Raw genomic sequence first — 26,722 nt, 5'->3', positions numbered from 1 at the left:
GATATTCAATTGTTTGAAAAGTCGGTTGGATGTCTGTTTTTTCCTGTCTATTAGATAGGGAAAAAAAGACACCCAACTGACTTTTCAAACAACTGAATACCCCCCACTATGTACTGTAGTATTGCATGGGGGCACTGCAGCCCTACCAAGTAGGGGGATATTGAAATGAATGGTTCGAAGAATAAATGACAATTCCAAAAACAGCATACACAGCCTCCAACACACACACACACACACACACACACACACACACACACACACACACACACACACACACACACACACACACACACACTTATGTTATTTCCATCTATCATGTACTGCTAATTTATAAGCAGGGTAAACTCCTCCTGCCTGATCTCTCTGACTGGCAAACATCCTGACCTGTGACCACTTTGGCCTAATTGAATAGATGTGCTTGGCCGATGACTGAGCACACACAGTATAGTAGTCACCAGCTGTGTTTTTGGCTGGGAAAAAGATAAAATCATTAATTTTGTGTAAACCAGCTAAACTGGATGGCACAATCGACTCATGTGCGGCCAGCTTTCCAGCCAGGGCCATGTGACCATGAAAAACGCTGACTAGATGCATTCAATGTGACAGCATTACTGAGTCTCTATAGAGCTAAAGCTACAGGTGTTGCCGATCTGTGGTGAAGCTAATACATTATAAACATATTGTGGTTGTGATGTGATTCTGAGCATGACTGTTCCTTGCACAGCCCCAAATGCATAAAGAAGAAAGGTCTCTGCTGCAGCAAGTAGCAACACTTCACTTACATCTCTCCCACACACATGGTTATATACTACTGTACACACAGGTTTCAGATAAAGCAAAAACTGTCACACAAAACACACAAAACTCTGGCCATAGCTCTTTGCATTTCAAGAGCAAAGCAGTCAAAACAAACTGCCCCATGGTGCAACACCCTGCCGTAAGTGCAATGCCCTTACCATGCCAAACAACAACTCACATTCAGAAAAGTCTGTAAAGAAGAGAGGAAGTACGAGGATTAAGCTTGTGAAGAGCTGGAGAAGAACTGGAGAGAACAGAGTAAGCATTCTGAGAGCAGGCTAAGGGTGAGATATATCAAAGCTTGAAAAAAGAGAAACGGGAAAAAAACAGTACGAACAATTCAACTCTTAACTTTCACTATCTAGGTTGTGCTTGAAAAAATGACAGGAGCTGATTGGTAGGTACTTTTCATCTCTCCGCTTTATCTCTCTCCCAGCTTTGTCACATATTCCCCAAAGAAACAAAACAAACCAAGAGGAAGCATGAAGAAACTGAGGAAGAGGAACAGAATAACAAGTGAAGCAGCGAGCAGAATACTAAATGCTTTTACAGAAAAGTGGTCGGGATTCCTACAGTTGCAAAAGTCATCCTGAAAAGTTGGAAAGACGACGAATTCACGCAGCAGCAAGTAAAATCAGGGCCATAACTACCCGTTGGTCAGGATGGCACTTGCACGGAGTGTAAGTCAAGGGGTGCCGTCTAGCTCAGCCACCCACAAACCTTAACCCTTGAGTGGCTTGCAGCCTACCAATGCCAGTCTCTCTGCATATTACCCCAGCCTTGCATTTTGCTGCTAGCAACTTGCTCTGGGATACATCATGAACCGCCATCGTATCCTAGCCCAGAAATGCAGAGCGTGTAATATCATGATGCCATAACATTGCAGCACAGTAGGTTTTGGTAAGTCAAGTCCATAACTCTTCCAGGTATGCCCAAGAACCGTAGGTGCAGTACTGAGTAAAGCAATGATTCTGGCAGATCAAACATTAAAGACAGAACTTCCACCAGAAAAGAGTGAGTACCTTGGTGTTCAGTGTGAGACACATAGCAAACAAGGAAATCATAGCCCAAGAAGTAGAAAGAGAGAGAGAGAGAGAGAGAGAGAGAGATGAATTCAAAGTCAAGTGTGTCATCTGGGTATGTACAAGATACTCTTCCTGCTTTCAGACCAACAAGAGAATCCAACCCAGAGGCGGATTGGCCATAGGGCTCTCTAGGAAGATTCCTGGTAGGCTGACTTTTCTGTGTTGCCTGTTTTGTGTGTTGTAATGTGCCCCCCCAGGACAGGCAGCCAACCACACTCAGTACACTGCATTGTCACCATTCATTATGTTATTCCATCTCTGCAGTACAGCAACTGCTGCCCATGTCTGGCCACTTCTACAAAATTTTACAGGGCCACTTTTAGTTCCCAATCCGCCTCTTGTCTCAGACACAATTGCAGCAAAAGACACAAGAAAGGATGCAATTGCGTACAATTAGGCCCTATGAGGAGGGATTCTGTCCCCCTCAACAGACTACACCCCCTCTTCAGAATGCACCCCCATTAGGGCTGCTTCCATAAATTTCCCTGGCTGGTTTTCCATCCCAATCCACCCCTGGAACAACCTAACAGTATTTACAGGCCAAGTGTAGGACTGTTCAACTGTTGTACACATAGAGATGCTATATTTTGTATTTTGCCCCAGTGCACCAGCTAGACATTTGTCATTTTTGTGGTGACAAATGGCACACTGTTCATGGAGAGACTCACAGTGATCCACATCTATAATTTTGTGTAGTAAACTGTATGGCTGCACATCACCATACCTTTATTCTTTCTTTATTGGTACTAAAAAGTTTACAATGACTGCTGAAAACTGATATGTAGACATTTCTATTGACTTTATGTTATAATAAATGATATACACTGCTCAAAAAAATAAAGGGAACACTTAAACAACACAATGTAACTCCAAGTCAATCACACTTCTGTGAAATCAAACTATCCACTTAGGAAGCAACACTGATTGACAATCAATTTCACATGCTGTTGTGCAAATGGAATAGACAACAGGTGGAAATTATAGGCAATTAGCAAGACACCCCCAATAAAGGAGTTCTGCAGATGGTGACAACAGACCACTTCTCCGCTCCTATGCTTTCTGGCTAATGTTTTGGTCACTTTTGAAAGCTGGCGGTGCTTTCACTCTATTGGTAGCATGAGACGGAGTCTACAACCCACACAAGTGGCTCAGGTAGTGCAGCTTATCCAGGATGGAACATCAATGCAAGCTGTGGCAAGAAGGTTTGCTGTGTCTGTCAGCGTAGTGTCCAGAGCAAGGAGGCGCTACCAGGAGACAGGCCAGTACATCAGGAGATGTGGAGGAGGCCGTAGGAGGGCAACAACCCAGCAGCAGGACCGCTACCTTCGCCTTTGTGCAAGGAGGAACAGGAGGAGCACTGCCAGAGCCCTGCAAAATGACCTCCAGCAAGCCACAAATGTGCATGTGTCTACTCAAACGATCAGAAACAGACTCCATGAGGGTGGTATGAGGGCCCGACGTCCACAGGTGGGGGTTGTGCTTACAGCCCAACACCGTGCAGGACATTTGGCATTTGCCAGAGAACACCAAGATTGGCAAATTCGCCACTGGCGCCCTGTGCTCTTCACAGATGAAAGCAGGTTCTCACTGTGCACATGTGACAGACGTGACAGAGTCTGGAGATGCCAAGGAGAAAGTTCTGCTGCCTGCAACATCCTCCAGCATGACCGGTTTGGCAGTGGGTCAGTAATGGTGTGGGGTGGCATTTCTTTGGGGGGACGCACAGCCCTCCATGTACTCGCCAGAGGTAGCCTGACTGCCATAAGGTACCGAGATGAGATCCTCAGACCCCTTGTGAGACCATATGCTGGTGCGGTTGGCCCTGGGTTCCTCCTAATGCAAGACAATGCTAGACCTCATGTGGCTGGAGTGTGTCAGCAGTTCCTGCAAGACGAAGGCATTGATGCTATGAACTGGCCCGCCCATTCCCCAGACCTGAATCCAATTGAGCACATCTGGGACATCATGTCTCGCTCCATCTACCAACGCCACGTTGCACTACAGACTGTCCAGGAGTTGGCCGATGCTTTAGTCCAGGTCTGGGAGGAGATCCCTCAGGAGACCATCCACCACCTCATCAGGAGCATGCCCAAGCGTTGTAGGGAGGTCATACAGGCACGTGGAGGCCACACACACTACTGAGCCTCATTTTGACTTGTTTTAAGGACATTACATCAAAGTTGGATCAGCCTGTAGTGTGTTTTTCCACTTTAATTTTGAGTGTGACTCCAAATCCAAACCTCCATGGGTTAATAAATTTGATTTCCATTGATAATTTTTGTGTGATTTTGTTGTCAGCACATTCAACTATGTAAAGAACAAAGTATTTAATAAGAATATTTCATTCATTCAGATCTAGGATGTGTTGTTTAAGTGTTCCCTTTATTTTTTTGAGCAGTGTATATTTTTTGCTATATGTCTGCTCCAAGTAAAGGTTCAGACAGCTGTTCCTGTCTTCATCATCGCCTCTGTGTTGGGATGACTCTGTGGGTGGTGAGTTTCTGCAGCAGCCTCCACCAAGGACACAGGAGGAAAGTTATTATATAATATAACTAGTTGATACGATGCCAATGCCTAGAGAGTCTCATAACTTAAATTAATCCCAGCTGCCCCAGGTCATCAACTTCATTGTATTCTGAGCCCCTAACAACATCAGAGTAGCAGTTTATGCAAATGTATTTCTTTTCTCTTTAATAAAGTGACCCACACTACACAGCATGCGGTGTAATGGTTTATGTTCATATATTAATATTGGTGGGAATACTGTAGATCTCTACTGCAATGGCCAAACTCAGAGGGATTCTACAGACAGCAATAACGACAGTGCCACCAGCAATCTAATGATTGAACTGACAGTATAATGCCTATTTCACTCTACTGCACAACAAAAAAATCCTCTCATCATCACTGCAGCGCTATGATTTTAAATGATGCTACAGTCCAGAAGAGGTTAAGTAACCTCAGAGACAGCTCGCCATTTTTCTGTTGCTGTTGTGTTTAATATCCTGTCATGCTGTTTTATGGAGAAGAAAACAGGATGGAAATGACAATCAGTAAAACAAAACTCCAGGGACCCAGCAGCATCTGGCTCTCCTAACGTCACACTGTGGCATTAGTTATCTGTCACTGAAGAACTGATATTACAGTATGTTTATTGTATATCATTTATATTGGTTCATGCATATCATATAGCCTACATAACTGAGATCAAACTAATAGGATATGTGCAGAGGTCAAATGCCTTTATGATTCAATAAAACTCTTCAGCCATATTATATTTTTACTCATGCTCATCGTCATCTTTATTGTTACATAACACTTGGATCTTGCAGGGTCGGATTAAGAGCCACGTGGGCCTGGGGCTGAAGATAGTAACATAGTAACATAGTAACATAGTAACTAAGGTTGAAAAAAAACAATTGTCCATTGAGTTCAACCTATTTGTGGTCTCCTACGCAGTCTTATTATAGGACTAGTTATTTTTATGTTAGGACTAGTTATATTAACTATAATGCGTGCCTACGCACCATAACCCTGAATATCTTTATTCAATAGGAATTTATCTAACCCATTCTTAAAGGTGTTGAGTGAGTCCGCAGTTACTACTCTCTCAGGCAGGGAATTCCAAACACGTATTGTCCTTACTGTGAAAAAACCTTTTCGCCTCAATGTGCGGAAACTCCGCTCCTCTAACCTAAGCGAGTGACCACATGTCCTCTGTGCTGATCTTATAGAAAACAGGTCCCTCCCCAGCTCTGTGTATTGACCCCTTATATATTTGTAGATGTTGATCATGTCCCCTCTTAGTCTCCTCTTTTCCAATGTAAACATGCCTAGCCTTGCAAGCCTTTCCTCGTATTCCAGCGTCTCCATGCCCTTGATTAGTTTGGTTGCCCGCCTCTGAACCTTTTCTAGCTCCAGGATATCCTTTTTGTAATATGGTGCCCAAAATTGCACACAGTATTCAAGATGAGGCCTCACTAGTGATTTATATAATGGAAGTATAATACTCTCGTCCCTTGCATTAATTCCCAGTTTTATGCATGCTAATATCTTACTAGCCTTCTTTGCTGCACTCCTACTTTGGGTACTGCTGCTTAATTTGTTATCTATGTGAACCCCTAAGTCTTTTTCCAGTACAGAATCCCCTAATATTACCCCATTTAGTATGTAGGTGTTATTTTTTGATGATCAAGAGCCTATCGTGAGAAGCAGAAGAGCTGTGGCCAGTGTTGTGTGGGTGTGATCAGTGCTGTGTGGCTGTGATCAGTGCTGTGTGGGTGTGGTCAGTGCATTGTGGGTGTGGTCATTGGTGTGAGGGTGTGGTCAGTGGCGTGTGGATGTGGACTCCCTACACTATCTCATTAAATACAGAAAAGTAGAAAAGTGCATCGTTTTGGAGGAACATAGAAGTACAATTTGAATATGCATGTTTTATTGATGTGGATGGCCATCATCAGGGCCGGAGCAGGACCACCCAAACCCATCAAGACATAACATTTAGGGGCCGGGTTACTAGCACTAGGAATTAAGAGTACTATCCGGAGCATTTTAAAAACACTCCGGACAGTCTATAGCCTGCAGGGTGTGTGCCCCATTGATAATGTGGGATCTTGGTGAGGTTAATATATCATTATAATAAAATAAGTAAAGATATTTGTATGAGGACCCAAGGAAAGGACACTAAGAACTCTTCATGAGCCATCTAGTGAATTCTGTCATATCCAAAAACATATCCAAATATTTGGAAAAACTCTAATCCATGCACTCATCATCTCCCACATTGATCATTGCAATAGGCTCCTTACCGGTCTTCCCAAACATAGGCTCTCACCACTACAATCCATTTTGAATGCAGCTGCAAGGCTAATCTTCCTCACTAGAAGTTTATCGTCTGCAGATCCGCTCTGTTAGTCCCTCCATTAGCTACCGGTATTCTACCGTATTCGATATAAAATTATGTTACTTACATACAAGACTATTAACCAAACTGCACCAACATACATCTCCTCACTCATCTCAAAATATCTCCCTACCAAACCTCTCCGTTCTGCACAAGATCTGCGTCTCTCATCCACATGTATTACTTGTTCCCACTCAAAATGACAGGACTTTATCCGGGCTTCAGGACAAAAGAAAATACTGGCGCCGGCTGGATTTCAAATAATGAGCGGATACAAGTGTAACAATAAAAAGTTATTCATACATTTATTAAAATTAGACTAAAAAATGATTACAACAAATCTGATTGTCAAAAGGGTAATCTATGGGATAAAGAATTGAGAGTCTCTCAAATTAGCATGTGACCACTTATATTTCCACTCAGGCAATGTGCACTGATATTCTGGCTAGGACTCAGTCCTCCAAGGTATCCTCAGTAAATTTTAGATATGGATATTACCATGGTCTCAGGAAGAAGTCCCCTTGGTTCTCAATTGCAAATCGAGGTCCAATAGCAGCAGGGGAGTATTCGGAGATTCCAGATGGATGGCACCAGTAAGGATCCTATGGAAGTTTGTAAGTCCAATGATTGCCAGATAATTGAGGATGACAAGTGTAGTGCCCGTGGTCAGAAGGAAAAGGGCTCAACGCGTTTCGCTGGTCTTGGACACAGCCAGCTTCCTCAGGAGCATATGACTTGGACTTACAAACTTCCATAGGATCCTTACTGGTGCCATCCATCTGGAATCTCCGAATACTCCCCTGCTGCTATTGGACCTCGATTTGCAATTGAGAACCAAGGGGACTTCTTCCTGAGACCATGGTAATATCCATATCTAAAATTTACTGAGGATACCTTGGAGGACTGAGTCCTAGCCAGAATATCAGTGCACATTGCCTGAGTGGAAATAAAAGTGGTCACATGCTAATTTGAGAGACTCTCAATTCTTTATCCCATAGATTACCCTTTTGACAATCAGATTTGTTGTAATCATTTTTTAGTCTAATTTTAATAAATGTATGAATAACTTTTTATTGTTACACTTGTATCTGCTCATTATTTGAAATCCAGCCGGCGCCAGTATTTTCTTTTGTCCTGTATTTACCTTCTTCAGGGACTAACCATCCCTATACAGGCTGCCGTTGACAAGCGCACTCACCAATTGTTTTATCGTTTCTATCCGGGCTTCACCCACTCTGCGGAATGCCCTCCCACGCACAATAAGACTCACTTCTAGTCTCCAAACCTTTAAACGTTCCCTGAAAACTTACCTCTTCAGACAAGCCTATCACATTCCAGACCCACCCACATAACAGTACACATAACCTCACATTTTGCCTTCCAACATTGCTGGGTGATCATACCATATAACCCATTAAGAACCTAGCAATCTGGTGGACCATTATGCAATAGGTAGCATCTATCCTTGTCTATACATGCCTATTTCCCTATAGATTGTAAGCTTGCGAGCAGGGCCATCCAACCTCTGTGTCTGTCTGTAATTGCCCAGTTTTGTTCTGTTACTGTTGTCCTAATTGTAAAGCACAACGGAATATGCTGCACTGTATAAGAAACTGTTGTTAATAATAATAATAATAAACTAATAATACTGTCATTTTAGTAATTTAGCCACCGAGTTCTCTTGTCCTCCAGGTTTTGGGTAACATAGATCCAATCGGTGCATATGGCCTCTCCATTTTAATGCTCATTTTTACTTTTATTTGTCTTGTGCACTTTTAAATATTTAACTGTGTCAGTTGATTAGTTTGTGACTGTTAATAAGCAGTTTTATCCTAGCCAGATATACACTGTCTAAATTGACAGTACACTGAGGGCCAGATGTACTAAGCCTTATAAAGTGATAAAGTGGAGTGTCATAAAGTACCAGCCAATCAGCTCCTAACTGCCATGTCACAGGCCCTGTTTGAAATATGACAGTAAGGACCTGGTTGGTTGGTTGGTTGGTTGGTTGGTTGGTTGGTAGTTTATCACTCTCCACTTTATCACTTTTTGAGGTTAGTACATCTGGCCCTGATTAAACATTTGTTGCCCTACTATCTCCCATCAAATGTTTGGAAGCAAAATCTGATCTTACTGTGTTGAACAAAAAATCATCTGATCACTTTGGGAGGAAAGTAAGTTACCTGCTGAGATCTAAGAATCACAGCTGGCACTAAAAGCCCCCATTCATATACACTGCCTACAACGCTTTTTTACTTAGCCTAATCGGTCATCCATCATTCACTGGCATACTTGCTTACTCAATCGCAATGGCCGGGAGGCTTCCAAAAATTGGGTGGCACTCCTAGCCACCCAGAAGAGAAGGCAAGTCTCTCGGAGCTGGCCAGCAGCCCGCATACCCCACACCTCCCCTCTCTTTGGCCCATTTGATGAGCAATTGTGGGTGGGGCGATGGCGCTGTTCACGATGAATCACTTCATCATAGCCCCCCTGCTCCTTTACAATACTGGTAATCTTTATCCTGATTACATCATCCTCCTTGTGGGCAGACATATGCAAATTCAGTGTGGCGTAGCTATATATAAAAAACAAAGCCCTGCCCATATTGAGCCCTTACGCTTGCCAAAACACTGTGCCAATTGTCAGTTTAACCAAAATTAGTGTGTACCTAGCTAGCTTAAATGTAGTCATTGCCAGTTTTAAGTAGAGATGAGCGCCTGAAATTTTTCGGGTTTTGTGTTTTGGTTTTGGGTTCGGTTCCGCGGCCGTGTTTTGGGTTCGAACGCGTTTTGGCAAAACCTCACCGAATTTTTTTTGTCGGATTCGGGTGTGTTTTGGATTCGGGTGTTTTTTTCCAAAAACACTAAAAAACAGCTTAAATCATAGAATTTGGGGGTCATTTTGATCCCAAAGTATTATTAACCTCAAAAACCATAATTTACACTCATTTTCAGTCTATTCTGAATACCTCACACCTCACAATATTATTTTTAGTCCTAAAATTTGCACCGAGGTCGCTGTGTGAGTAAGATAAGCGACCCTAGTGGCCGACACAAACACCGGGCCCATCTAGGAGTGGCACTGCAGTGTCACGCAGGATGTCCCTTCCAAAAAACCCTCCCCAAACAGCACATGACGCAAAGAAAAAAAGAGGCGCAATGAGGTAGCTGTGTGAGTAAGATTAGCGACCCTAGTGGCCGACACAAACACCGGGCCCATCTAGGAGTGGCACTGCAGTGTCACGCAGGATGGCCCTTCCAAAAAACCCTCCCCAAACAGCACATGACGCAAAGAAAAAAAGAGGCGCAATGAGGTAGCTGTGTGAGTAAGATTAGCGACCCTAGTGGCCGACACAAACACCGGGCCCATCTAGGAGTGGCACTGCAGTGTCACGCAGGATGGCACTTCCAAAAAACCCTCCCCAAACAGCACATGACGCAAAGAAAAAAAGAGGCGCAATGAGGTAGCTGACTGTGTGAGTAAGATTAGCGACCCTAGTGGCCGACACAAACACCGGGCCCATCTAGGAGTGGCACTGCAGTGTCACGCAGGATGTCCCTTCCAAAAAACCCTCCCCAAACAGCACATGACGCAAAGAAAAAAAGAGGCGCAATGAGGTAGCTGTGTGAGTAAGATTAGCGACCCTAGTGGCCGACACAAACACCGGGCCCATCTAGGAGTGGCACTGCAGTGTCACGCAGGATGGCCCTTCCAAAAAACACTCCCCAAACAGCACATGACGCAAAGAAAAAAAGAGGCGCAATGAGGTAGCTGTGTGAGTAAGATTAGCGACCCTAGTGGCCGACACAAACACCGGGCCCATCTAGGAGTGGCACTGCAGTGTCACGCAGGATGTCCCTTCCAAAAAACCCTCCCCAAACAGCACATGACGCAAAGAAAAAAAGAGGCGCAATGAGGTAGCTGACTGTGTGAGTAAGATTAGCGACCCTAGTGGCCGACACAAACACCGGGCCCATCTAGGAGTGGCACTGCAGTGTCACGCAGGATGTCCCTTCCAAAAAACCCTCCCCAAACAGCACATGATGCAAAGAAAAAGAAAAGAAAAAAGAGGTGCAAGATGGAATTGTCCTTGGGCCCTCCCACCCACCCTTATGTTGTATAAACAAAACAGGACATGCACACTTTAACCAACCCATCATTTCAGTGACAGGGTCTGCCACACGACTGTGACTGATATGACGGGTTGGTTTGGACCCCCCCAAAAAAAGAAGCAATTAATCTCTCCTTGCACAAACTGGCTCTACAGAGGCAAGATGTCCACCTCATCTTCACCCTCCGATATATCACCGTGTACATCCCCCTCCTCACAGATTATCAATTCGTCCCCACTGGAATCCACCATCTCAGCTCCCTGTGTACTTTGTGGAGGCAATTGCTGCTGGTCAATGTCTCCGCGGAGGAATTGATTATAATTCATTTTAATGAACATCATCTTCTCCACATTTTCTGGATGTAACCTCGTACGCCGATTGCTGACAAGGTGAGCGGCGGCACTAAACACTCTTTCGGAGTACACACTTGTGGGAGGGCAACTTAGGTAGAATAAAGCCAGTTTGTGCAAGGGCCTCCAAATTGCCTCTTTTTCCTGCCAGTATAAGTACGGACTGTGTGACGTGCCTACTTGGATGCGGTCACTCATATAATCCTCCACCATTCTATCAATGTTGAGAGAATCATATGCAGTGACAGTAGACAACATGTCCGTAATCGTTGTCAGGTCCTTCAGTCCGGACCAGATGTCAGCATCAGCAGTCGCTCCAGACTGCCCTGCATCACCGCCAGCGGGTGGGCTCGGAATTCTGAGCCTTTTCCTCGCACCCCCAGTTGCGGGAGAATGTGAAGGAGGAGATGTTGACAGGTCGCGTTCCGCTTGACTTGACAATTTTGTCACCAGCAGGTCTTTCAACCCCAGCAGACCTGTGTCTGCCGGAAAGAGAGATCCAAGGTAGGCTTTAAATCTAGGATCGAGCACGGTGGCCAAAATGTAGTGCTCTGATTTCAACAGATTGACCACCCGTGAATCCTTGTTAAGCGAATTAAGGGCTGCATCCACAAGTCCCACATGCCTAGCGGAATCGCTCCCTTTTAGCTCCTTCTTCAATGCCTCCAGCTTCTTCTGCAAAAGCCTGATGAGGGGAATGACCTGACTCAGGCTGGCAGTGTCTGAACTGACTTCACGTGTGGCAAGTTCAAAGGGCATCAGAACCTTGCACAACGTTGAAATCATTCTCCACTGCACTTGAGACAGGTGCATTCCACCTACTATATCGTGCTCAATTGTATAGGCTTGAATGGCCTTTTGCTGCTCCTCCAACCTCTGAAGCATATAGAGGGTTGAATTCCACCTCGTTACCACTTCTTGCTTCAGATGATGGCAGGGCAGGTTCAGTAGTTTTTGGTGGTGCTCCAGTCTTCTGTACGTGGTGCCTGTACGCCGAAAGTGTCCCGCAATTTTTCTGGCCACCGACAGCATCTCTTGCACGCCCCTGTCGTTTTTTAAAAAATTCTGCACCACCAAATTCAAGGTATGTGCAAAACATGGGACGTGCTGGAATTTGCCCATATTTAATGCACACACAATATTGCTGGCGTTGTCCGATGCCACAAATCCACAGGAGAGTCCAATTGGGGTAAGCCATTCCGCGATGATCTTCCTCAGTTGCCGTAAGAGGTTTTCAGCTGTGTGCGTATTCTGGAAAGCGGTGATACAAAGCGTAGCCTGCCTAGGAAAGAGTTGGCGTTTGCGAGATGCTGCTACTGGTGCCGCCGCTGCTGTTCTTGCGGCGGGAGTCCATACATCTACCCAGTGGGCTGTCACAGTCATATAGTCCTGACCCTGCCCTGCTCCACTTGTCCACATGTCCGTGGTTAAGTGGACATTGGGTACAACTGCATTTTTTAGGACACTGGTGAGTCTTTTTCTGACGTCCGTGTACATTCTCGGTATCGCCTGCCTAGAGAAGTGGAACCTAGATGGTATTTGGTAACGGGGGCACACTGCCTCAATAAATTGTCTAGTTCCCTGTGAACTAACGGCGGATACCGGACGCACGTCTAACACCAACATAGTTGTCAAGGACTCAGTTATCCGCTTTGCAGCAGGATGACTGCTGTGATATTTCATCTTCCTCGCAAAGGACTGTTGAACAGTCAATTGCTTACTGGAAGTAGTACAAGTGGGCTTACGACTTCCCCTCTGGGATGACCATCGACTCCCAGCGGCAACAACAGCAGCGCCAGCAGCAGTAGGCGTTACACGCAAGGATGCATCGGAGGAATCCCAGGCAGGAGAGAACTCGTCAGAATTGCCAGTGACATGGCCTGCAGGACTATTGGCATTCCTGGGGAAGGAGGAAATTGACACTGAGGGAGTTGGTGGGGTGGTTTGCGTGAGCTTGGTTACAAGAGGAAGGGATTTACTGGTCAGTGGACTGCTTCCGCTGTCACCCAAAGTTTTTGAACTTGTCACTGACTTATTATGAATGCGCTGCAGGTGACGTATAAGGGAGGATGTTCCGAGGTGGTTAACGTCCTTACCCCTACTTATTACAGCTTGACAAAGGGAACACACGGCTTGACACCTGTTGTCCGCATTTCTGGTGAAATACCTCCACACCGAAGAGCTGATTTTTTTGGTATTTTCACCTGGCATGTCAACGGCCATATTCCTCCCACGGACAACAGGTGTCTCCCCGGGTGCCTGACTTAAACAAACCACCTCACCATCAGAATCCTCCTGGTCAATTTCCTCCCCAGCGCCAGCAACACCCATATCCTCCTCATCCTGGTGTACTTCAACACTGACATCTTCAATCTGACTATCAGGAACTGGACTGCGGGTGCTCCTTCCAGCACTTGCAGGGGGCGTGCAAATGGTGGAAGGCGCATGCTCTTCACGTCCAGTGTTGGGAAGGTCAGGCATCGCAACCGACACAATTGGACTCTCCTTGTGGATTTGGGATTTCAAAGAACGCACAGTTCTTTGCGGTGCTTTTGCCAGCTTGAGTCTTTTCAGTTTTCTAGCGAGAGGCTGAGTGCTTCCATCCTCATGTGAAGCTGAACCACTAGCCATGAACATAGGCCAGGGCCTCAGCCGTTCCTTGCCACTCCGTGTGGTAAATGGCATATTGGCAAGTTTACGCTTCTCCTCCGACAATTTTATTTTAGGTTTTGGAGTCCTTTTTTTACTGATATTTGGTGTTTTGGTTTTGACATGCTCTGTACTATGCCATTGGGCATCGGCCTTGGCAGACGACGTTGCTGGCATTTCATCGTCTCGGCCATGACTAGTGGCAGCAGCTTCAGCACGAGGTGGAAGTGGATCTTGATCTTTCCCTAATTTTGGAACCTCAACATTTTTGTTCTCCATATTTTAATAGGCACAACTAAAAGGCACCTCAGGTAAACAATGGAGATGGATGGATTGGATACTAGTATACAATTATGGACGGGCTGCCGAGTGCCGACACAGAGGTAGCCACAGCCGTGAACTACCGCACTGTACTGTGTCTGCTGCTAATATATAGACTGGTTGATAAAGAGATAGTATACTCGTAACTAGTATGTATGTATAAAGAAAGAAAAAAAAACCACGGTTAGGTGGTATATACAATTATGGACGGGCTGCCGAGTGCCGACACAGAGGTAGCCACAGCCGTGAACTACCGCACTGTACTGTGTCTGCTGCTAATATATAGACTGGTTGATAAAGAGATAGTATACTCGTAACTAGTATGTATGTATAAAGAAAGAAAAAAAAAACACGGTTAGGTGGTATATACAATTATGGACGGGCTGCCGAGTGCCGACACAGAGGTAGCCACAGCCGTGAACTACCGCACTGTACTGTGTCTGCTGCTAATATATAGACTGGTTGATAAAGAGATAGTATACTCGTAACTAGTATGTATGTATAAAGAAAGAAAAAAAAACCACGGTTAGGTGGTATATACAATTATGGACGGGCTGCCGAGTGCCGACACAGAGGTAGCCACAGCCGTGAACTACCGCACTGTACTGTGTCTGCTGCTAATATATAGACTGGTTGATAAAGAGATAGTATACTCGTAACTAGTATGTATGTATAAAGAAAGAAAAAAAAACCACGGTTAGGTGGTATATACAATTATGGACGGGCTGCCGAGTGCCGACACAGAGGTAGCCACAGCCGTGAACTACCGCACTGTACTGTGTCTGCTGCTAATATATAGACTGGTTGATAAAGAGATAGTATACTCGTAACTAGTATGTATGTATAAAGAAAGAAAAATAAACCACGGTTAGGTGGTATATACAATTATGGACGGGCTGCCGAGTGCCGACACAGAGGTAGCCACAGCCGTGAACTACCGCACTGTACTGTGTCTGCTGCTAATATATAGACTGGTTGATAAAGAGATAGTATACTCGTAACTAGTATGTATGTATAAAGAAAGAAAAAAAAACCACGGTTAGGTCACTGGTATATACAATTATGGACGGGCTGCCGAGTGCCGACACAGAGGTAGCCACAGCCGTGAACTACCGCACTGTACTGTGTCTGCTGCTAATATAGACTGGTTGATAAAGAGATAGTATACTACTAATATTATATACTGGTGGTCAGGTCACTGGTCACTAGTCACACTGGCAGTGGCACTCCTGCAGCAAAAGTGTGCACTGTTTAATTTTAATATAATATTATGTACTCCTGGCTCCTGCTATAACCTATAACTGGCACTGCAGTAGTGCTCCCCAGTCTCCCCCACAATTATAAGCTGTGTGAGCTGAGCAGTCAGACAGATATATAATATATATAGATGATGCAGCACACTGGCCTGAGCCTGAGCAGTGCACACAGATATGGTATGTGACTGACTGAGTCACTGTGTGTATCGCTTTTTTCAGGCAGAGAACGGATATATTAAATAAACTGCACTGTGTGTCTGGTGGTCACTCACTATATAATATATTATGTACTCCTGGCTCCTGCTATAACCTATAACTGGCACTGCAGTAGTGCTCCCCAGTCTCCCCCACAATTATAAGCTGTGTGAGCTGAGCAGTCAGACAGATATATATAATATTATATATAGATAATAGATGATGCAGCACACTGGCCTGAGCCTGAGCAGTGCACACAGATATGGTATGTGACTGAGTCACTGTGTGCTGTGTATCGCTTTTTTCAGGCAGAGAACGGATTATAAATAAAAGTGGTGGTCACTGGTCAGTATCAGCAAAACTCTGCACTGTACACTACTGAGTACTCCTAATGCTCCCCAAAATTAGTAAATCAAGTGTCTCTCTAATCTATTCTAATTCTAAACGGAGAGGACGCCAGCCACGTCCTCTCCCTATCAATCTCAATGCACGTGTGAAAATGGCGGCGACGCGCGGCTCCTTATATAGAATCCGAGTCTCGCGATAGAATCCGAGCCTCGCGAGAATCCGACAGCGTCATGATGACGTTCGGGCGCGCTCGGGTTAACCGAGCAAGGCGGGAAGATCCGAGTCGCTCGGACCCGTGAAAAAAAACATGAAGTTCTGGCGGGTTCGGATTCAGAGAAACCGAACCCGCTCATCTCTAGTTTTAAGATCACTTGACTATAGTGCTCTTATAATTGAGTTTAGTATACAGAGTTAGGCTGCTTGTTATATTATAAGCTCAGTATTCTTTTATCTAGATCCACTTTTGTGAATATGGTTCATTAAATATTTTTATACCTTAATTAAAATTTTATAGGAGACTTTTAGAGCTCATCTAGATAACAGGTTGTTTTCTTGCTACGAACAAACAGAAACAGAGCAGATTATAGATCTTATACATGCTGTGCACATGGGCCATTATAATACACATGGAGTAGAGATTACAGCAGGCAAATGGTGTCTGCTCATCTCCTCCACTTTGTGTTTATTATCACTGCCCACACAGCATAGCTCAACAGATCACTACAGACTTATTTCCCCCTGTGGCTTGGAATGTAGTGACCTTAAGGGCGACATTTACTAAGCAGTGATAAGAATGGAAAAGTGAGCCAGTGGAGAAGTGCCCATGGCAACCAATCAGCACTGAAGTAACATCTATAATTTGCATACTATAAAATGATACAGAGCTGCTGATTGGTTGATGGGGCAATTTCTCCATTGGCTCACTTCTCCGCTCTTATCACTGCTTAGTAAATGTCCCCCTAAGTCTCATCCAAACAAGTGTTGTACATGACGTCCATTCACTATTCCTAATGTCTGATCCCATGATAACATATACCGCAGCCTGACGCTAAACTCTCTCTACTTACTCCATATAATATTTATGAGAGCATCATAATGTGCAAATGGCAACAGGCCTGATCATGTGTTTCTGTTTACAAATAACTTTTTTAAATGACAAAAGTGTGTCCTGTGATTTGCACACTATAATTGTGTCCTGTGATTTGCACACTATAAGTGTGTCCTGTGATTTGCACAGTATGGGGGCCATGAGGAGTGTGAGATCAAGTGCCGTACCCGACATTTACACCCCGCGGTAACAGCACTTTGCACCCTTTGCAGGGAATAGGATTGACCTCTATGATACTAAACCATTCAATTTTGTAATTATAGGACCTTGGGGCAGATGTATTAACCTGGAGAAGGCATAAGGAAGTGATAAACCAGTGATATGTGCAAGGTGCTAAAGGAACCAGCCAATCAGCTCCAATATGTAAATTAACAGTTAGGATCTGATTGGCTGCTGCCTTTATCACCTTGCACATATCACTGGTTTATCACTTCCTTATGCCTTCTCCAGGTTAATACATCTGCCCCCTTATTCTTTAATAATCATTTAATCATAGAAACTGCAGCAAATGATGTAGCTTCTGGTACCAAAAGACAAACTGCACCTCATGTCAATTTTACAGCAAAACGTACATTTGCTAGGCCTGATTCATCACCCGATACATCAGAAACACAAGGGCTATTTATGGGCAAGACACAGAAAGTGATGCATACCTTTCGGAACGCTGACTGCAGATGCAATTTGAAGAACAAGATGATCTGTCACAAAAACGCTATCAATGCCCTTTGCCACATTTCATATGGGAGTGTTATTGGCATCTGAAGGACCGAAGGACTCTAATGTTGTTCTATGGAGGTCTAATGTATGGTTTTATTACAGTAAAATGCCAGCTATCATTCATACGGCTCAATTTTTGTTTCAAAGCAATCCGTCCTACCTTCATAAAGCCAGTCACTCAGCCCGTTAAAAATGACTCCTTCCTTCCCAGTGGAGACCAAGCGGATGGGCCGGCTGTCTGCATTCATTTTATAGAAGATGTTATTTTCAAATATAAAAATCTGGAATGAAATAACAGAAACAATCTTAGCGGGCAGATAGTATGCACTACACAACTTCATCTAATTATAATGATCAGAATATAGCACACAAAAAAAGAAAAGAATTGCCTTTAACAAGCTGCTGCTGTTCAATTACAATTAGACTGCAAGCTTCTCAGGGCTAGCACCTATTTTGTATTATAGGAGCACACCGGACATGTTGTATCCAATCTGTTTGCCAAAATTGCTGTGAGGAATAACAGTGGCATCATATAAAACTTGTATACTGTATATACCTGGAAATACAATGCACTTTGGTATAGCTACTGGTTGCTGGAGGAATATACGAATGGCGGTACAATAAAAACTGAAGAGCGGGAGGATGTCTAGACAGTACCAGTGATGAGACAGCTGTTACATATAATAATAAGTACAACTACAATATCTTTTCTTAAAGTGTCATCTTATAAATATTTACAATCCACTGCATCAGCATCGTTGCTTTCTACTACAATCTACTGCATCAGCAATCTACTGCATCAGCACACTTTTATGTTTTTATTTATTAACAAGTTTTTTATTTTCTAATATATTTTTTAAATATATGCAAAAAATGTCAATGTTACAAATGTCACTACAGGGATATAGGGGGGTCCATTTTATTAGAGGTGAGTCTGCTCGGTCCAAGAGTAAGGACAGGGCCAAAACTATAATTTTTGTCACCAGGGGCAAGGCAATAATTTGGTAAATACTCCCCCCGTCCCCCCCCCCCCAACTGTCCTAACTGTTGGTGACCATATCACCCCTTCCTGGCCACCTCACCTATCTGTCAACGACCCTCTCTCACCCATCTGCTCGTGACTCTATCACACCTGGCTGCTACACCATTGAAAGGAGAGGGGGTTCAGATGCAAAAAGCCTGCACCAAAGGATTGTGTTCTACAATATTTCTAGGTCACTAGGCTATACAATAGTGAAAACATGATCCAAATTCATCCAGTACAGGTAGTTTTTCCATAGTGCCGGAACGATTAGACAGATAAAAATTTCCCCAATTTTTTTTTCCACCTCCATAGTCTCCATAGTTCACAGTCCCTAGCAGTATATTTCTCAAAACAAAATTGCTATATATAGACATTATATAATAATAATAATATATAGTCTGCTTTTATATATATATATATATATATATATATATATATAATGTCCAGAGGACCCGTCACTCACCCTAACAACAAGCAATAACCACGGTGCCCTCCAAGAGTCTAATGTAGAATATGCACAGTGAAGGCGGCAACTACATAACTACAGTAATTTTGGAACACACTGGAGGAAAATTAGCAAAAATTGGTGCAATGCAATAGTCTGTGCCGTAACTAGACATTTTGGTGCCGTGTGCCAGAAAGAGCATTGGTGCGCCCCAATAATTTAAAGAGGGACAGTGCACGCTCCAAAAGGGGTATGGTCTCATGGTGAGAGGGCCTTTCAGAACACCTCCTGAATGCATACTGAAAGATGGGGGTGACTAGGCAGATGCAGAGGCTAGCAGGGAAAGGCAGTACAGAGGGTTAATAAGAGGCAGTGGGTAACAGGGGAAGGCTGTGAGGGACTAGAGAGAGACAGTAGGTGATTAGGAAGAGGCCAAGGGTGGCAGTGGGAGACAAAGGGTGTCAGGGGAAGATAGAAGGATACAGGGAAAGACATAGGGTGACAGATAGAGGCAGAGGGCAACAGGGAAAGCCAGAGAGTGACAGAGAGAGCCAGAGGATGACAGTGGAAGGCCAAGAGTGACAGGGAGAGTCAGTGGATGACAGTGTAAGGTAGAGGAAGACAGAGGATGACTAATGACTAGGGAGAGGCAGAGGGTGGAAGTGGGAGACAGAAGGTGACCAGGTAAAAGCAATATATGAGTAGGGAGAGGCAGAGGGTGGCTGTGGGATACAGAGGGTGACTAGGGAGAGGCAATAGGTGACCAAGAAGAGCATATGGTGCCAGTGGGAGACAGAGGGTGGCAGTGGCTGACAGAAGGTGACTAGGGAGAGAAGGCAAAGAGTGACAAAGAGACAGATGGTGGCAGTGGAATACACAGGGTGAATAGGGAGAGGCAGTGGGTGACAGTTGGAGGCAGAGGGTGACAGGAAGAGCCAGAAGGTGACAGAAGAAGGCAGACAGTGACTAGGGAGAGACAGTCGATGACTGAGCAAGTCAGAGGGTGACAAGTAGAGTGTTTAAGCCGCTGGAAATTTGAAATACATTGTGTAAAAGGCATGTGGTCACATATAGTGAAGTGCTATTGCATATTGTTGTGTCATTTCCATTCTATTACTTGTTGAAAAGTCATAAAATTTTATAAAAATGTCATTAGAAACATGTAAATAATAGCATTAGCTTTTATCTCCAACTGTGCATATAGAATTCAAATTGGAATCCCGTGTCTATGATAGCTATATTGTTTAGTATTTGTCACGCATTTGTATGTACAAAACATTGTTTTATCCTACTTAGAGGGGTATTTATCAAAGCTTGGAGAGAGATAAAATTGTGAGAGAGAAAGTACCAACCAAGTAGCCCTGTCATTTTTCAAACACAACCTGTAAAATGTAAAAATGATGTTGATTGGTTAGTACTTTATCGCTAAAAATTGTATCTCTCTCCAAGCTTTAATAAATACACCACTTACTGTAGGATCCACATATGAATGAAACATATGTCTGCCTACCATTCTGTTTTACATAGCAGCCACAAATGTTAGCTACAACATTCACCATATTAAACTTTCTAAGCAATCTGACAAGAGGTTCCTGAAGCGTTGTGTAAAAGGTTAAGCATCCATCCATATGTATCAATAACTGTGCACAATCCAAAACACATGGTACATTTGATAAATTTGTGATTACTTGACAGTAGAAGTCCAATGATGAATATGAATATATAATATAATGTTTATTATTTTAGATCAGGTCTCCTCACAGCTGCTCCACTAACTTCAACCGTACCGGATAAAATACGTATCTGTTACAGGAAGACAGCCAATTTACATTTTTATTCCATATTTATAGAGGCAGAGATTTTATTAATTCAATATAGGAATCCCATTTTCAGACTACATCAGTCCGCCTAATGATTTGCTTAGTAATATTGTGAGGATCCTTCAGCTAGCAAGAGCTTTAATTTGTTTCAAGAAAGCACATTTACACGAGACCATTTTATGCTGACCTGCTAACAATCCATTTAAAGGTTAGAGCCTGGGGGAAGCTGCCTTTTACTGCATTAGACCTGTCACATATTTTTTATGAGACTGTCTTGTCCAAGAGTTAAAGAGAATAAAATTCACTCTGTTGTCTATTCTTGGGATTCTAACCTGCCAGAACCTAAACTTCACGGAGAAAGCCCATGATAGGTTTGTAACAAATTATAGGTATAATAAAGGTGGCACTTATGATACATGACAGACCTACAAGTGGTTTTACTTTCCTCTCCACAAGTTTATTACGGGGTATTAGGGAAAAGATAGACGAAATAATAACTTAGGATGTACTGTGGTTACTCTAAATTATTATGGACACTGTCACCCACAAGAAATTTATATATACCAGTCGTAATACTCTGTTCAATTTTAAGCGCACTTGGGCTCCTTGCTTGAACTCCCTATACAACTCTGTTGAGCCTGCAGGCACTTCCCTCATAGATCCTCATCCACCACCGGTCCCCTAATGTGGCCATCCACTCCAATGGTACTTTTGTTCTTTAAGTATGCCCACTGGATACTCTAGTTTTCTACGATTGCTAATGTATAAATCCTGTCGTGTTTCCATTATTTTTTGGACTTATAATATGTATTTCCACTCTGTGCCTGTAACAGTGATGTTTTTTTCCCTCATTTGTTTTTGTTTTTTACTTGTTTAACAACAATTCAATAAAAATACCTTATGTTAAAAAAATTGATATATTTATGGACAAGAAGGGCGCAACTGTCTTCAGTAATTGGCACAAGTTTCCTATCATTGATCTATACTATGTACTGATAGTTGCTTCAGCATGGGCCAAGCCATACAATGTGTAACTTGTCAATAAAGTTATTAGAAAAAAAGAAAACACAACACTAACCGTAAAGCTATTACTTTTCTCTATGCTTTCTCCATTGCTAAATATTGCAAAACATGAAATAAGTAAAACCTTAGCAGTTTGGCAATGGTTATTTACAGTAATAGGCAGAATGTGAATATGAGACATTGCTATGCCGATCATCGATTCGATGTCCGTCGATCGTAGGATTGGACTGGCAGAAGGGAAAATGGGCTGTAAATGTATGGCCTGCATTTCAGATCCCCTTACTCTTTAGTGTATCTGGGATGCAGTCAATAAGGAGAACATGTTTATTATACTGTATGAAAATCTGTATCTGTATAAAATTCCCTTTTAGGACTTAATAAAATATTTGCTAGTATGTATAAAATACTTGCCATTACGTGTGTGTGTGTGTGTGTGTGTGTGCGTGTGTTTTTGAATAATTAGTAACCTTTAACTCTGTACGTGTGGGAAATGATAAAAAAGAGATGGGCATTTGGTTTTCCTGAAGTGTGTTCCCTATCATGATAGCAAACCAAATTCCAAGACAGTACCACACATGGGGCCGTATTTATTATTATGGCTTCCTAGACCTGATAACTGTAATATCTTATCGCAGCTATTAGGTAATAAGAAATGTAATTATTGCCCGAATATGTTTAAAAAAAAAACACCGGCAGGAACAGGGGCTCTGAAAAGAGTCCATCCCTGCGGTGTTGTAGAAGTGAAGGGACCACTAAGGCAATTCCTTCAGCGCTACTGCACATGCATGGTTGCTGATCACGCAGGTGCAAGTGGAGAGGCTACAGCAGCTAACACCATCTGGAGATGGCATTAGCTACCAGGTCCACACTCAGAAATACATCACGTTCCGGAACTTGGTAAATTCAACAAAAAAGCAGCCTCATTGAAACGTATGTGAGCTGCTTTTGTGAGCGAAAATGGGGGACCACAGCAAATATCTGACCTCCAAGGCTGCTGTTTCCCCCAGATACAGTCTGGTTTTGGGGGGATATCCTGCAAATTTACTTTAGTAAATAAGCCCCATGATGTATCATATGCACCTTCACAGTTTCCAGATTCACAAAAGTGGTGCAGACAAAAAACGACGCTGTTAACATCAACTTTTATGGATTTTAATTGAACTAAATACATTTTAAGACTGATGTATATGGCAATAGTGCTGTATGTGGCATTAAGGACACAGGGGACTGATGCAGAGTTACACATACAGTGAGCCTGCTTACAGAGTGCATCTTGTCGCTAATCCTGCTGCACATGGTCCGGATCAATTGTACACAAGTATGGGTAATAATTATATGCATTTCAGTGGCATGGCCATTTAAGACTGAGAAGTGACTGGACTGTATCAGGACGCTCTCACGTTAACAAAGCCCAGCTAGGCCATGTTTTCAGATGCTTCTTTTTGAACCCAGTATAGGTGATTACAAGTGCCCACTGGTAATGACGAAAGGTATCAAACCAGTACAGATAGGGGCGGTCCATTCAAAAAGATTCATACAACTCTACATACAAGCACAAAGCACAAAGCAGGAACATCTGCGACCAAGCTGAGTTCAACTCTGCATCAGGGCCATACTGTATATCAGTGATTTTCATACTCAGTCCTCCATAACCCAAGCACGTCACCTAGCAGGTGTAGTCATTACTCACTCACAGATTCTTAAAGATCCACAGATGGAGCTAATTATTTATTTCACTTGTGGTTCTGCGAGGAGACCTGGACTACATGCACTGTTTGGTGTCCTAAGGACAGAGAAGCTATGCGGTATATGAAGCCGATACTCGCCATTAATACCTATGATGCATGCCACTACCTGCAAAAGGTCCTAATGAGATATCTATTGATAAAATAGCAACATCTATTCCTTATTCTAATATTGGGGGAGATTCCGAGTTGTTCGCTCGCTAGCTGCTTTTAGCAGCATTGCACACGCTAAGCCTACGCCTACTGGGAGTGTATCTTAGCATAGCAGAATTGCTAACGAAAGCTTCGCTAATTTTCTCGTAACGATTACCCCGCAGTTTCTGAGTAGCTCCAGACTTACTCAGCCATTGCAACCAGCTCAGTCCTTTTCATTCCTGTTTTGACGTCACAAACACACCCAGCGTTTGCCCAGCCACTCCCCCCGTTTCTCCAGCCACTCCTGCGTTTTGCAACTCGAACGCCTGCGTTTTTCCGCACACTACCATAAAACGGCCAGTTTTCGCCCAGAAACACGCACTTCCTGTCAATCACACTACGATCAGCACAGCGATGAAAAAGCTTAATTATGCAGTGAGTAAAATACCTAACTTTTGTGTAAAATAACTAAGCGCATGCGCTCTGCGAACCTTGCGCATACGCAGTAAGCGACTAATCGCAGTATAGTGAAAATCGGCAACGAGCGAACAACTCGGAATGACCCCCATTGTTAGGAAGTTGGAACTTATATGGATATTCATATCTCCGGACATAACTTTCTCCGGGAGGGACACAATGCTCTGCTACTGGACTTTTTTCTTAATTTATGATTGCCGGCACCTGTTTTGAACAAGTTAATGGATAAGAAAGGTGTTTGAGCACAGGTGATGGCAATCATAAATTAAGAGGGAAGTCCAGGAGTAGAGCATTCTGTCCCTCCTGGAGAGGGTCATGTTGGGAGATATGGATATTACCTAAAGAGTGCTATTATAAAATACTTCACAACACAATAGACCAGTATTTCCCAACCTCAAAGCTAACTAACAGTCCATATTTTAGGGATAGCCATACTTGAGCACAGGTGACTTATACTCCGTTCAGACCGCCATTAGATTTGGGTGGGGTGTGTTCTTAATTACAGTGTAAAAATAAAGCAGCCACTATTTACCCTGCAAAGAAACAAAATAACTCACCCAAATCTAACTCTCTCTGCAAATGTTATATCTGGTAGCGAGCAGGGTTGAACTCGTGTTAAACCCGGCTCACTGTGCGTTGTGAATGGAAGCCGAGTCGATGTGACCTGTTTCCCCTTCACTGTGTGTGGATAGGCGGCGCAAGGAGATCATGTGATCTCCAAGCACCGTCCTCGCTGTATCACCGCCCGACATCACCAACCCGGCAATATGCCGGGCTGCAGACAGCGGCGGCGGGGCGCCTGAGGTGGGTCACACCCTGGGAGCTCCTGTGTCAGGCTTCCGGATGCGACCCGCCTCAGGCGGTATGAAAGGGGTGTAAATTATCAGTTATTTTGATTCAACCATCTGTACTCAAGCATGGATATTTTTAAACCTGAACCGTTAATGTGTCTTAAGGAGCGAGGTTGGTAAACACAGCCATGGACAATATAAATACTCGTAAATTGCCACTACTTATAAACTTAGGAAAAGATCACTGTTTTAGACCGTTATGCAGAATACTGGTATGGCCTCTCTTGTGAATGTCAGTACAGTCATAGGTGTGCGCAGGGGGGGTGCCTGGTGCGCACAGGCACCCCCTAATGTCCGGCACCCCGATCTCACATGCCTGATGTAGCGATCGCCGAGCAGGCTAATTACTGTCCCCTCTGTGCTGCACCCTGTCAGGACTGCATTACTGACCGGACGCCTGGGTTAATCAAGGGTACCACTGCCACCGGCTTTCAAACTCCTGGCTCCATCTCCATGTACAAAAACAGCGTGATGTGACGTGATTACGTGATGCTGCTCGCACGCCTACCCGTCACACCCGCCACACGCCCACCTCTCTCCTTGGATGCTATGCCAACGCCAGCCACTGATGAGGATCAGCATGCAGCCAGCGTTCCTCTTAGGAAGACAAATTCTTTACTGGCAGGCGGTCGGCAGCAACATTGACATGTCACTAATTTTTCCAGCAGCAGGAGTACTAGTCTGCAACTGTCAGTGTCAGTGAGTGACTGACTTGTACTGTAAGTAAGCTGCTGCAGCTTGCAGAAGAAATAGAGGGGGGGGGGGGGGGGGGGGCAGACCAGGCTGAGGAGGAGCAGTGTAATTGCAGTGAGTGCCATCAGGGGTGTTTGTTTGGAGCACACCACAACATCTGACAATGTATCTGCTTTATTAGGATTGGTACAAGGGTGGATATTTTATATTGCGTTGACCATCAATAGATGGTGCTGGACACGCCCCTCCGACAGTGCACCCCCTAATAAAATGTGCTGAGCACACCTATGAGTACAGTGGCCCTCATTCCGAGTTGATCGCTCACTAGCTACTTTTAGCAGCCGTGCAAACGCATAGTCGCTGCCCACGTGAGAATGTATTTTAGCTTAGCAGGAATGCGAACGCCTGTGCAGCCGAGCAGCTGCAAACACATTTTGTGCAAAACAAGACCAGCCCTGTAGTTACTTATTCTGTGCGATGATTGCTGCGACAAGTGACACGGTAATGACGTCAGATACCCGCCCAGCAAACGCCCGGCCACGCCTGTGTTTTTCCAAACACTCCCAGAAAACGGTCAGTTGACACCCAGAAACACCCACTTCCTGTCAATCTCCTTGCGTCCGCCAGTGCGACTGAAAGCGTCGCTAGAACCTGTGCAAAACCATGA

General features: G+C 43.9%; 1 protein-coding gene across 3 annotated transcripts in view; it reads right to left on the bottom strand.

Moving 5' to 3' along the window:
• Positions 1-26,722, bottom strand: part of DPP6 (dipeptidyl peptidase like 6) — a 1,916,598-nt gene that overhangs the window by 233,263 nt on the left and 1,656,613 nt on the right. For all 3 annotated transcript variants that reach the window (XM_063921873.1, XM_063921871.1, XM_063921872.1), the window contains exon 8: positions 18,003-18,123. In XM_063921873.1, coding sequence (XP_063777943.1) covers positions 18,003-18,123 — 121 coding nt within the window. The remainder of the gene's footprint in view (positions 1-18,002; positions 18,124-26,722) is intronic.

Source organism: Pseudophryne corroboree, chromosome 5, assembly GCF_028390025.1.
Source record: "Pseudophryne corroboree isolate aPseCor3 chromosome 5, aPseCor3.hap2, whole genome shotgun sequence".
NCBI lineage: Eukaryota > Metazoa > Chordata > Amphibia > Anura > Myobatrachidae > Pseudophryne > Pseudophryne corroboree.
Note: the sequence above shows the minus strand (reverse complement) of the source record. Positions and strands in the feature narration are given on the sequence as shown.